This window comes from Neofelis nebulosa, chromosome 8 (genome assembly GCF_028018385.1).
Source record: "Neofelis nebulosa isolate mNeoNeb1 chromosome 8, mNeoNeb1.pri, whole genome shotgun sequence".
NCBI lineage: Eukaryota > Metazoa > Chordata > Mammalia > Carnivora > Felidae > Neofelis > Neofelis nebulosa.
Window position 1 is genome coordinate 36,729,077 of NC_080789.1, and position 12,996 is coordinate 36,742,072.

General features: G+C 38.3%; 1 protein-coding gene across 1 annotated transcript in view; it reads right to left on the reverse strand.

Annotated features, from left to right (window-relative positions):
- The window catches only part of TMTC2 (transmembrane O-mannosyltransferase targeting cadherins 2), a 402,871-nt gene extending 390,188 nt beyond the window's left edge, over positions 1-12,683 (reverse strand). The window contains exon 1 of the mRNA XM_058741891.1: positions 12,465-12,683. Within this exon, the coding sequence (XP_058597874.1) occupies positions 12,465-12,547 (83 nt within the window). The 5' untranslated portion in view covers positions 12,548-12,683. The remainder of the gene's footprint in view (positions 1-12,464) is intronic.
- Between the last annotated feature and the right edge of the window lie 313 nt (positions 12,684-12,996).

Here is a 12,996-nt window from a genome sequence, read left to right on the forward strand (position 1 = left end):
TCTAAGATGCATATTATAGAGTGGGACAGTTCTTATAAGATGCTAAAAAAATCATAATTTTGCATATACTCCTATGCACAGTATCATCAAATTTAAAGAAGAGTATCAATTACAAAGAAGATGGAAGAAATCCTAGTTCTGTTCTTCATACGCACTTTTAATTGAGTATACACTACAAACATTGTATTGGCAAAATTTACATGTGTGCATGCATGCATATACAAGGGTTAAGTTTCAGCATCATTTTTCCAAACTTATAACTCGAGATGAAAATTACATTCCAAAATTCATAGTTAATATAATATATAGTTCACTGAACCCCTTCAGTTATCCTACATCTATCTGAAATTCTAAGTGAAAAATTACTAAAACAAGTTTAAATGTTTAATATTTGCTTTTGCAAGAAATGCCCCTAAATGCTCTACAATATTTCCAGATGTTATTATATAGTGATTTTCAACTACCAGCAATCAATAGTTAATGAATAATTTCTCAAGAGAAATATTTAAGTATCCTAGACAGATCAGACACTGTGCCAGGCACTAATTATGTAGCTTATTTCATTAAATTCTCCCCACAACTCTATCAAGGAGGTATTACCACTCTAATTTTATAGAACAGGGAGCAGAGGCTAAAAGAGTTTAAGTAACAATCAAAATTATACCATTAACAAGTAATAGTTCTGGGATTAAATCCCTAGATTATCTGACTTTGAAGTTTTTATAGTCTTATTGCCACCCCGTTGTTTGGAAAGGTTTAAAGAAGGAAATATTTTCTAATTAGTTATAAAAATGAATCACCGGGTTTAGATATTAGGTGCTACTCTCCAGTACATATACTAAACATACTCACTGCAAAGTCTCAATACATTACTGACTCACACAAACATTTGAACGCAGGAAAACTTTGGCTCATCTGACATACAGCTTTCCTAATCACCGAGCCTCCAGAACTGATCTGAATCTGCATGTATTCCCAAAAGAAAAAGGGCTGTCATTGAAGAGGGAAACCATGAGTACCCAGTAATAATACATCCTGCCAAGCAGAACCAAAGTACCAAAGATTATTTACACCCGATGCACTGTAATTGGTCCTTTTACTCTGCAGAAGGAAAAAAAGTGCTCAGATTGGCCAGAATGTCTATTCAAAATAAGCCTTCGTGCACGGAGACCAGAAGCATGGGGAAAGCAACAGAAAAGAAATACAGCAGAGCAAAAAACCGCTTCTGCCGTCAGACTAAGGACTGCTAACCAACAGAGGGTGGACAGAGATGAGAAGCAGAGATAGGGTGTGGGGGGCGCAACAGCTGCGGCAGCAGGAGCTCAACCACTGACTGGAAGTGGAAAAGTTAGCAACAGCTTGGAATGGGACACAGCTCTGTTCTCAGACGCTAATGTGCAGTGATAACTGAGAGTCACCTTCAGGTCCAACACCCTCTACATCAAAGGGTATATACCCATGCAGCTTTTTAAAACACACACAGAATATTCGTCACACTATTTCACTTCATCCTCACTCTGTGGTCAGCAGTTATTATTATTTCCACTTCCTGATCCATTATAAGACAAAGTTTTAGAGAGCAAAGTAGCTCAATGCAGTAGTAATTGCAAGACTTAAATGCCAGCCTTTGATCTTGGCTCAATGTTCATTCATGATACTGCCTCTAGTGCACAGTATTTAAAAAAAAAAAAAAAAAAAAAAAAAAAAAAAGGAATAATCATTACCGATTTTAGAATGAGTTCTTTAAAAAGATGTCTATTAGGGAGCACCTGGGTGGCTCAGTCAGTTAAGCGTCTGACTTTTGGTTTCGGCCCAGGTCATGATCTCACGGTTTCATGAGTTCGAGCCCTGCATCAGGCTCCAAGCTGACAGTGCAGAGCCTTCTTGGGATTCTTTGTCTCCCTTCTCTTTCTCCCTCTCTGCTACCCACGCTATCTCTGTCTCTCTCAAAATCAATAAATAAGCTTTAAAAAAAAAAAAAAAGATGTCTATTAGTAGGAAGTTAAAACTTCAGATATATAGGGCATTCATCTATTCAGAAAGCCCCCAAAATGCCCAAAGGCCAAGGCATAAGGTGCCAGGTTAAAAAAATGGGTTCAAGTATTTCTAATCCTGTGTAGGTACCTTCACATGACCACATCATCCAGTACCCTAAATATCATTAATATATAAAAATCTTTCCTACTCTCAGCTGCCTAAACACCTATTTTGTGGTGCCTGTCTAAAGTCTGTGAAGTCTTCACGTAATGCAAGTCAAGTTTCCTTACAAGGAATTGTTCAAAAGAGGCACAAACCAAAAACGGCACTGACTACAGAGACTCAGTGTAAGCATCAGTATTTTTCAAGTCCAAGCCTAAGGCAATTGCAGATCAGTTTGTCAAAATCAGAATCCAACATCTGTCTACACACTAATGTTACAAAGGAGATGATATTGTAATACAAGATGGTGACAGATATTTCAGTAGAGATCATCTCCTAGAATTTCAACAGGCTCTCCACCTTTTCAAAATCTACACAATACCTCAAATCCATCTGATCAATTTAAAGATGTCATGATTGAACAAATGTGAAAACAAAACATAAAGATGAAATAAAATGGCCAAACTGCTACACAGAGAACAGGCACCTTATCCTCAATCTTATTCAATTCAGGAATTTAGGCAATCTTTCCAAATGTCTGTGAAACAGACTGAGCTGATGTAATACATTTAAATGAAATAGAGCCTTATTACTCAAGGTGCGGTCCATGAACCAGCATCATCTGTTGCACCTGTGAGAGACAGACATGTACTCTGAGCCCCACTCCAGCCAGAACCTGCATTTTTGAAATATATTTTTCCTTTCTTTTTTCCTTCAAGTTTTTATTTTGATTCCAGTATAGTTTAACATAGTGTTATAGCGGTTTCAGGTGTACAATATAGTGATGCAACACTTCCATACATCACTCGGTGCTCATCATGACACATGCCCTCCTCAATCTCTGGCACCTGTTTCACCCATGCCCCCACCTCCCTCCTCTCTGGTAACCATCAGTTTGTTCTCTATAGTTAAGAGTTTATTTCTTGATTTGTCTCAGAACCTACATTTTAACACCCCAGGTGATTTGCAGGTAGAAGGGAGTTTAGGAAGCACTGATTTAAAAAAAAAAAAAAAAAAAAAATATATATATATATATATATATATATATATATATATATATATATATACACACCTGGATGGAAAGAGACTCAGGGGGTGCCTGGGTGGCTCAGTCAGCTGAGTGCCCAACTCCTGATTTCAGCTCAGGTCAGGCACTGAGCATGGAGCCTGTCTGGGATTCTCTCTCTTAAAAAAAAAAAAAAAAAAAAAAAAAAGAGAAAGAGAGAGAGAGAGACCCAACAAGAGGCCCAGGCCCAGTTCAAAAATGTATCTTTAGGAGAAGCACGGAGGGATCCCTCTGATTTGAAGAAACCAGAGATTTAAACTGCATTTTAAAAGAGTTCCTAAAAGGCAATCATCCATGTCAAAGGATGAAGGCAGGGAGCAAATGATGAGAGAGGACAAGGTCAAAAGCCCCCTTGTCTGCCACAGGCATCTCAATCTTATCAGGCTTGAGTTCCAAAGGAGCTACTAGCTACTCTCTCATAGAAATGGCTTGATGACATACAGGAGGTTTCCAACAGTGAAATTTCAGTTTCTGTTCAACGTGAAACAAATGCCCAAAACACCACTGCTTTTAAAAGAAAAAATACAGACTCTTAAATATAAAGGCGAAGGAAGCAACCCTAGAGATGCTTTCTAATGGGATATTTTAAATGAAAGACTAGATATTTGTGGCAAAGTATACTTGGTAATTTCAGGCTACACATCGGTGCCTTTCATAGATTTTCTTCAAATCTTAAATTCATTTTCTTTGGTTAAATCAGTACATAACCCTGTGGGAATGGGTTAAAGTATAAAACCTTATTTCTTTAATATAAATTCAGTGACACAATTCAGCACCATTTTTTTTTTTCCAATAGAATAACCTTCCTATTTTAAATGAGGTTTACCAAATGAATTCAGGTATACCGGTTTTTCACATCAGCTATAAATAATTGCCTCCCTCTAAAGGGCCTATTTCTGCAAATAAAAATGTCTTTTTGCCTGATTAAACTTCTTCATCATCTGAGAACTTTTCTTCTGCAAATTTGTAGTTGGAAAATTTGTCATTAGAAGCCTGCTTTGTCAAAATGAGCTCTTCTCAATTGCTTTCAGAGAGCAGTCCTATAGTTAATTATTTGGAGGAGGAGGGGAACATCCTCTTCTAAAAGAAGTACACTTGACAAAATATTTGGACCCAAGTATTCTACCTTAAGACTTAAGACATCTTTTATAATCCAAGGCAGTAAGCTCAGTATGTGCAATACCTTTTAAAACCTAAAGATAAGAAGGCAGAAGTAGCCTTCTCTGTAGTAGAAAGTAGCCTTCTCTGTAGTAGAAAGTAGCCTTTCTCTGGGGAGAAAGGTCCCCAGATGAGTATTTCAGCTGCCAGCATTACCTCAAGAACCACTTCCCTTAAGTGGCTTTGTAATGACAAGCATCTTCCCCAAACTAAAAGTGGTCGAGCCTGTCAATGTAATCTGTAAAGCCACCACCTCTGTTATCCCCTGTTGCAGACACAATCTGCAGAGATAGCGCTTCAACATGCACCGACATTATAATGAATTAAACTACTGACTTTCATGATTAATCCAAGGGATGCCACTAACAGAAAAGAAAGCAGGGTAGATCTGCCTTCATTGTGGAACAAATTGAAAATTAACAAAAACAAGATGTTTACTTTTCCCAAAGTGTTTTCACTTATCTGCCTCTCTCCAAGACTAGTTTTATAATCTAGGGTTTATAATAGAAATTTAATAATAATATGCTTTGTAACAATGTTCTAAACATAGACATAGAACCCGACCAAGAGATTAAAGCAAAAACAAACAAGGCTATGGTCTGTATCCTTTCAGTCTCTTAATAGAATACTTACAAGCAATTCAAAAAAGAAAACAAAATTTCATAAGACACAGCTGTAAAAAATTTTACTAGACTTACTCATCTTTAAAAAGAACTTATTTTATAAAATGCAAACTTGTGAACTGCATTTAAAATTAATAACCAAAGAATTCCAAGAATGCAGGGTTATATGGATTGCCATTCTTCCCACTGGATTTTTAAACAATGCTGAAACATGCCTGTTTGAAATACTTCAGTATCATCATTTAACACTGTTCAAAATGTCAAGAGCCATATTGCGCCCCAGTGGCCACTCTTCAGCAAATAACACATCCTTTGAAGTTAAAATACTCCTAAATGATGCCAAGGGAGAATTTCTAGGAGACTACAGTCAAAACTTTCTACTTCTGAAGAAATCAATAATCTGGAATCACAATTAGGAATAAAGCATGTTTGTTATCAAAACTTGGAAATTTTTCAGTTTCAAATGTCAGTAAATTCCTTTTACCCTATGGCAATAATTTTTATACACTGTTTGCTAATGAAATCATAATCACAAGCCTGTAGTGAACTTGCTGGGTTTTGTTTTTTTTTTTTTTTTAAACATGATGTCTCAGTGAAATAATGACACATTTATTATAATAAATGCCACAGAAATGAAGGGCAATCATCAAAGGCAAAGGGATAGGACAGAACCATTTCATTTTTCCCAACACCTAACACACAGCTGCTATTGGAAGGGCAGTAATGTACATTTCATTTGACAAATCATGTAATTTAGTCAATCCCCTGAACTATAACTACATGCTGGGCCACGCCTCATATCCTGCCTCACTCTGATATCACAAGATGCCCCAGCAAAGAAAACAAGAAACAAAAGCTTACATCAAATTATCATAAGCTCAATAGCATCTCCTCTGCCAAATACTAAGGTACTCTTAAAACAGATACTGCAGCACTGCCCTCAAGCAATGTGGCATGTGCATACCTTTATAATCAATAAATGTACATATAATTTCATTTAATTCCACAATAAAATGGAATCTAAAGGTGAACTTTTAGAATAAATAAGTGTACATATAATTTCATTTAATTCCACAATAAAATGAAATCTAAAGGTGACTTTAGAATTTTCAATTCTAATCTCTTTTCCATATTAATTTTTTAGACCTGAGCCAATAAAAATCTCTCTGCTCATCTCATCTTTAAAATAATCATTCTGGTCATTCAAATTAACTGCATCTTATGAAATGCCCTTAAAGAAAACAAACTACTCTAAAAACACGATAGCAACTTTTAATGTAGCATCTTGAAAACCAATCACTTCAGTGTTCCTGCCTTTTTCAAAATTTTTTCTGAGTAGTTAGGCTTACTCAGTTCTTTCCCATTTACCTGTAAGAAAAAAAAAAAAAAAAAAAAAAAAAAAAGTCATGGTTGAACCCAAAATTGTAATCCCAAAGAGTTTCTAAAAGACTGAAGCAAACATTTATACATTTTGCTCCAAGAAACCTTGAGTACCAGAGAAACTGACAAATATGATTGAAAAGTTAAACTGTCAGAGAGAAGGAAAGGAGATCAATAGAAATTTGATAGTGCTGCATCTTGATGGAATTATCTGCCTAGAAACTACAGCCAAAAAAAAAAAATAATAATAAAAAAAAATCTTTGAGGCAAAAGTCTTCAATCCCCATGACCAGTCGAGGCAAATCTAGTTAACTCAAAGTATTCAACCACTGTTTCCCTCCATGGAAAACAACTGATCCAGACAAACAGGAAAAACACATTTGGGGAGAGGTATTCTAAAGCTTCTACGTGTATGAATACAGTGCCAGTGAGCACCAGACCAACAACAAGGCCAGTTCAAACCACCTACCATGGACCCTCAGCACAGCTGTTCTGGGAAAGAAGCCAACAGAGTCCCAATAAAAGTTTTAAAATACGAGTATCAATCAAAATAAACATGACTAAATGCAAGTGAATCTGCTGAAGTACAATCTATCAGCATTTTTATAAGTTTATCATCAGACTCCCAGATTCAAAGAGTTTACAATACCAGCAGTAGGTACAGTACAGTAGGAAAGGACAGACCGGTAACGATGTTTGCTGACGAGGGTGAACAGCCGTTGTTTGTATTATGCATCATATATATGAGAAGCCTATGTGTAGGAGTATTCATAGTTAGTGAATTGCTGAACACAGTCATTTATACCTCAAAAGTACATACAAATAAAATCTTCAAAGAAACCATCTAGCATTGTGCACAGTTACACCTGCAATTATTCAAAGTATGATGCCTTCACGAAAAACAGAACATACACAGTTCGTATGTCTCTCCTCTTTTTTTCAACCAGGCTCTAAATGAGAACAGCTATTCACAGAAGAGGGGTGTTTACATTCAACAACCCATTTGTCCTTTCCATCAAAGCTGCCACACATGTCACTTTGTGAAGCCATTAAAGTAGGTACCCAAAGCTACGTGATATTTAGCTTATAAGAAAATAATCAAAAAACTTAAAAGGTATATGTTATTGTATTAAAAGCATGGTAAGTGAGAATGATAAAGTTATTAGGTTTGTCAGCCACACATTTTTCAGGGTGACAAGGGTAAACTATGCCCTTTCCTAACATTATGAAGGTGCCTGTTTTAGAAGATATGCTCCCTTTGCCTATGATAAACAGCTGGAACATCATGGGCATTTTTAAAGAAGTGCTTTTAGAATGCAGAAGAGCAACAGAGAGATTGGGAAGACAAATTGTGTTCCTAACTCAAGTTGGAATCCAAAAGGTTCTAGTTGTTTCAGAATTATAGCATCAGAGAATTAAGGGTTCCCCTAGGGGCACATTAGTACTAAAAAACTAAATGCAGATGACAAAAAAATGTAAAACAATAATATATAATAATATAGCCCCCCACGTCACACACACACACACACACACACACACACACACACACATAATAATATTGTTATTATAATATATAGAGAGAGAAACACAACTAAGAGACACATGGCTGGCAAGCAGCAATTCTCCGTATCACCTTTATACATGGCCATTCAGTGCTTGTCTTTGGGTCATTTGCTAGGATAAACCGCATGTGACAGGCTCATCGGAAGTAAGGCAAAGTAGTCCGTACTGGCTTCACCTAATTTTAATTTACTATTAAGAGATGTATTTGTTCAAACTGCAAAATGAACTTGTCCTGCATACATTTGATTAAACTTAGCTAGAAAATAAAATACATTAAAATAGTTCATAAACTATAAACTGTATCCACTTGCATTTTTTTCAGTATATCATAAACTCAGGAGAGAAAATCAGAGTACAGTAACACCCCTGTACACACTGACTTCTTCCAATAAAAACCTGAGTAGGCAACTTTGATACAAAGCAAACTCCTTCCTTACATATTTTCATTATATAGTAATTCTTCCTAAACATGCTTTCACTAAATACCAAGCAGGACTTGGTTGAACATACAAGAATCCTAAGGTAACAACCCCAGACTGTTCTCCTGCAAGCCTATTAGAATGTTTTAGAGGGAAGTTAAAAGAGTGACTGATCATTTCATAAGGGATTCTTATCATACCAGGCCAAAACCCAAATGGACAATAACTTTAAAGGGGCCAAGCAGAAGGAATAGTTGAATACCCTTAGAAAAAAAAAAAAAAAGATTAAAAAAAAAAAGTTGTAATATCTTAATTCCTCCATTCCTTCATTTTAAATGCTGTTAATCAAAATCTTTATGACTTTAGATTAACTCATGTTTCTATAAAAACAGATTTATATTCAGATCCGAACGAATACTAAACCAGGAAAGTGCTATTAAGAGTTGTGGTAGTTTTGACTCAAAAGTTGAAATTTCGGTTGTGGAGCTGTTCTTCCAAGTTTCACATGATTGTTGCACAATGGAATAGCTAAGAAACCTAACGGTCACGTTGACGATCAAGGTTGGTTTTAACAAACTGCAAAATGGACAACAAGGAAAAGAAATTTCAGAGTACCACAAACCCATTTCCCACTTCCAAATACTCAAATTATCTTTTTTTTTAAGTAATGTATGATTTTATTCACACAAGAATAAAAATACGTATTAGGTGCATTATCTTCTTGTTTACGTGTTACACATCATAAAGGGCTAGCTATGAATTAGATGATACGTGCAACATGAAATCTGACCGCAAAACAACAGTTCTGGCATACTTCTGTTGCTTTGAAGGACACAGACTCCTCTCTGAGTGTTATCTCTGTGCAAAACCTAAGATAGGATTTTTAAAGAGGACATAGTGAAAATGATGCAATGTTATCCTCAACAGACATATAAGAGGGCACAGAATTTGGGGTCAGCAAGTTTTTTTCCAGTGACCTAAACACCAAATTTCCCCAGAAAATGAGAGAGCCCTTCAAGAAGTCATCATTCATCATGACTTCAAATTTGGCCAAGACTGCACATTTATAATTCCAATTGTACTCTAACCACAATTTAAGATTCAATACAATCATGGCTAGACTGAACGCAAGGGGATGGGGGGGGGGGCGGGGGGGGGCAGTGAAGCTGAAACTATATATGCTTTTTCATCAGATATGATGAACTCTATTCTTCCCAGCCATATTCTTAAGTTTAGCATTAAAACAGTTGTAAAATATTAAGTTTTACCATAGGGAAATCGATTTTGCTATGAAAAAGTTTCAGATTACCACTTAATCTCAACCAAGTTACATCAAACAGTGAAAGTAATTACATATATAGTTTACAAAGTAAACTTGATCACCATATTTAAAGGAAATGATAACTTTGAGAAGTACCACAGCAATAATGTTTAAGCTGAAGCAATATAAAGCCCTCCTCTAGCAAATGCCAGATTCTTCAGCTAAAATGCAGAGTCTTGATTTAGTTAAGCAAGTCAAGCGTAAGAGCCATCTCCCTTCTCGCAAGCTCCCAGCACTGGCCTCTCCTTCCAGAACTGTATTTCACAAAGTTCCTGGGGGGTAGTGGAATGCACACATGCAGTTTACACAATTTTTTAAACTTGAGTCTCTGTAGTCTGAAACGCAGTACTAGAAGTAAACACATTATCATCATCCTACAGTTTCCACTTGACTCCTTAGCTCTCCCCCAGTTCCACATGGAGCTGTGAGTTAGAGAAAGTAGATACAAATTATATCCAAAAAGCCACAATTTACAGAGCACTCTGGCACTGAATCACCTGCACATGACATGCAGACATCCAGTAAGTTCCACACTCCTATTAACAAGTGTATCAGAATTTCTAGGATACATGAAAACCAAGTTTGATTCTGTTAAGACTTCATGCTCTTTTAAGAGCATAGGACTGTATATGCAGTTCTGCTACTAAGAAAACTGGACTAAAAATACACCTCCAAATCATAGCAAAGTATAATTTATATTTACAGGCTCTCAACATCATATCAGTATATAATGTCTATCTATGTATCATATATTGAGCAAGCTATCAATTAGATGATATGGACAACTCATCACATTATGTTCATCTACGTAGCTAAGTCAGGAATTTTGACATTGCACCCAACCTACAGTATGTAAAGAACTTACGACGATTGCCCACCATCAAAGCACAACTAATTTATCATCTCCTTCACACTATTCTCCCCAAGTTACAAAGTCCTAATGCTCCCGACCGATGATTAAAGAACACAAAATAAGCATTAAATCTATAGAAAAATGTATGTGCAAGTTTAGTTTAGTTCAAGCCTTCATCTTTACAGGATATGTTCTTCTGACATGTATTTTTTACAGAACTGGACAGCAATAAAGGACAGCATACACTGAGAATGCTTGATTTATCACAGCGTTCTACAATACTTAGCATATTACAGTTAAGTTGCTTTTTTTCCAAGCTCTTTATTCTTGGCTTAAATGATTACTTTCCAAACTGTCCCCAACAGAAACAGGAACTGCTCAGATTCATCCCTGAGCTCGTTTTAGTGAAAAGTCACCCATCTTTGGAAGCAAAAGTTTTTCCTTCCAATACCCTAGAAATAGCAGGTGCACGGTAACAAAAAAACTGGAAGGAACAGAAGCAGCTCACCCCAGTCTTACACAAAGAATATTTATTTCTCAGAGCATGTAGCATAATTGCTAAAATATATACATTGCTTAAAAGTTGAGGAAAAGTTTATGTCTAACAGTGGCTTCCTTATCAACCAGTCTGATAGAAACTACATAAAATGCATTAAGAAGAGTTTGCTTGATTTTGTAGCAGACATGTGGCTGTAAATCAAGATTCACAGATTTCAAGCATACATCCATGAACATGCTTTACCCCGTAGAGTGGGCACACCAGAGATGGCTAATTACCACCCAGAAAAGATTCTGCCTTCATGATCAGCCACTCTGCCTAACTTCACTCTCTGCCTTGCCCTGACCCTGGGGATCCATTCACTTTCCATAGCCCAGAGAGGCTGCTGAAAAGCTGTCAAAGTAAATCTGTGCTCACTTTTTGGATGGTTTAATTTCAATGGAGCATGAAACACCCCAGGACGGTTAATAAGTTTAGCCAGGCGTGCTGTTCTCCCTAATATATTTTAATTATGCATCTGTTTTAATTGTAATCAGATTAAGTCACCGGAAAGGCACAAATTGGAATTTTCCCTAATGGCTATCAGAGCTTTTCACCAGTTTCTAAACACTAACAACGTTTAAAAAATAGGTAGAGACACCAGCACAACTGTGACATTTTCCAGAAATCGATGCAGTTTCTTTGACAACACAGTTCAGGTCTCATTAGCCACCCAAACTAGCCCAAATGCAGAAGACAACTTCAGTCTCTAGGGGCGTCTTCTTCCTCAATTAGCACAAAAGAATCGCTAACGTCTAATGTAAAACTCCCAAACAGAAATGAAAGCGCAGGCTTTTATAAAAGTGCTACTCCATCGATTGGTGAGGGAGGAGGGGGGAGTCGGAGTGTCCATCAGCAGCATTATCTTGGCTCAAAGTAAAGTACCGTACACGTCAAATGGGAAAGTTGGAACAGAGGACGATTCTCTCCTTCCACTATTTTGGTAACTGTCAAAGGTGTGTTCCCCCCCCCTCGGGAAATAAAAGTGTCCCATCAATAAAAGGAAACGTCACAGGGAAGACCTATTCAGAGGAGGGGAGCGGTTTCCTTCCAGCCCAGACCTAAAATCGCTCAATGTGCACCAAGAAATACCTAAGACTTTTTTTTTTTTTCCATTTAATACCTTGATTAAACAGTTTCCCAAATTGCTGTGATTTCCGCTAGGATACTTAAGCGTTCGCCAACAGCCAAGAACCAAGAGAAAGAACCTGCCGCAAACTAGGAACCCAAACTCCTTCAGCCCGCCCAGCGCGCTCGCGTCCCGGTGTTTGCTCTGGGTGTTGTTTACGCTTCTCCTAAACCTTCAGGTGCTGGACCAGTTCCTGTAAGACGCGCTTCAAGCCTTAAAGTGCGGGAAGCTTCTGAGCCACCGCGGAGTCCCCACGGAGCCCGTCGACCCCTTACCTGTCATCATAGCAGAAATCCGCACTCAAGGTGTTGAGATACAAGGCGAGCCCCAGAGCGCTGCTCACCAACTCTGCAATCATCTCTCCACCGCCTTCCCTCCGGCTCGGCTCCCAGCGCGAGGGCAGCAGCGGCAACAAAAAACAGAAGCATCAATCCCCACCTTCCGCCGCCTTCTCCTCCCAGCTTCACTTTTTCCTAGCTCCCCACCCTCCTGTCCCTCCCTTCCTCCCTCGGGTCCTTGCAATCCGCCGCTCTCCTCCTCCTCCTCCTCCTCGCGCCCGTCTCCGCAGCCCCTGCGTTCTCTTCGGGTGCGGGCTCACACCACGCTCCCCATGCCCGGCGCCCGCGAGCGGCTGGCGGCTTTCGGGTTCCGCGCCCCCCGGCGGATGTACAGGGCTGGTCCTTCGCACGGCTCGCGGCCCCCACCCTAACCCATGGCAGTTCGGGGCGCCCTAGGTGAGGAGTGGGACTCGGAGGAGGTGGAAGAATGCGGGATGGGGACAGAGGGACCGGACCCAGCCGGACTCTG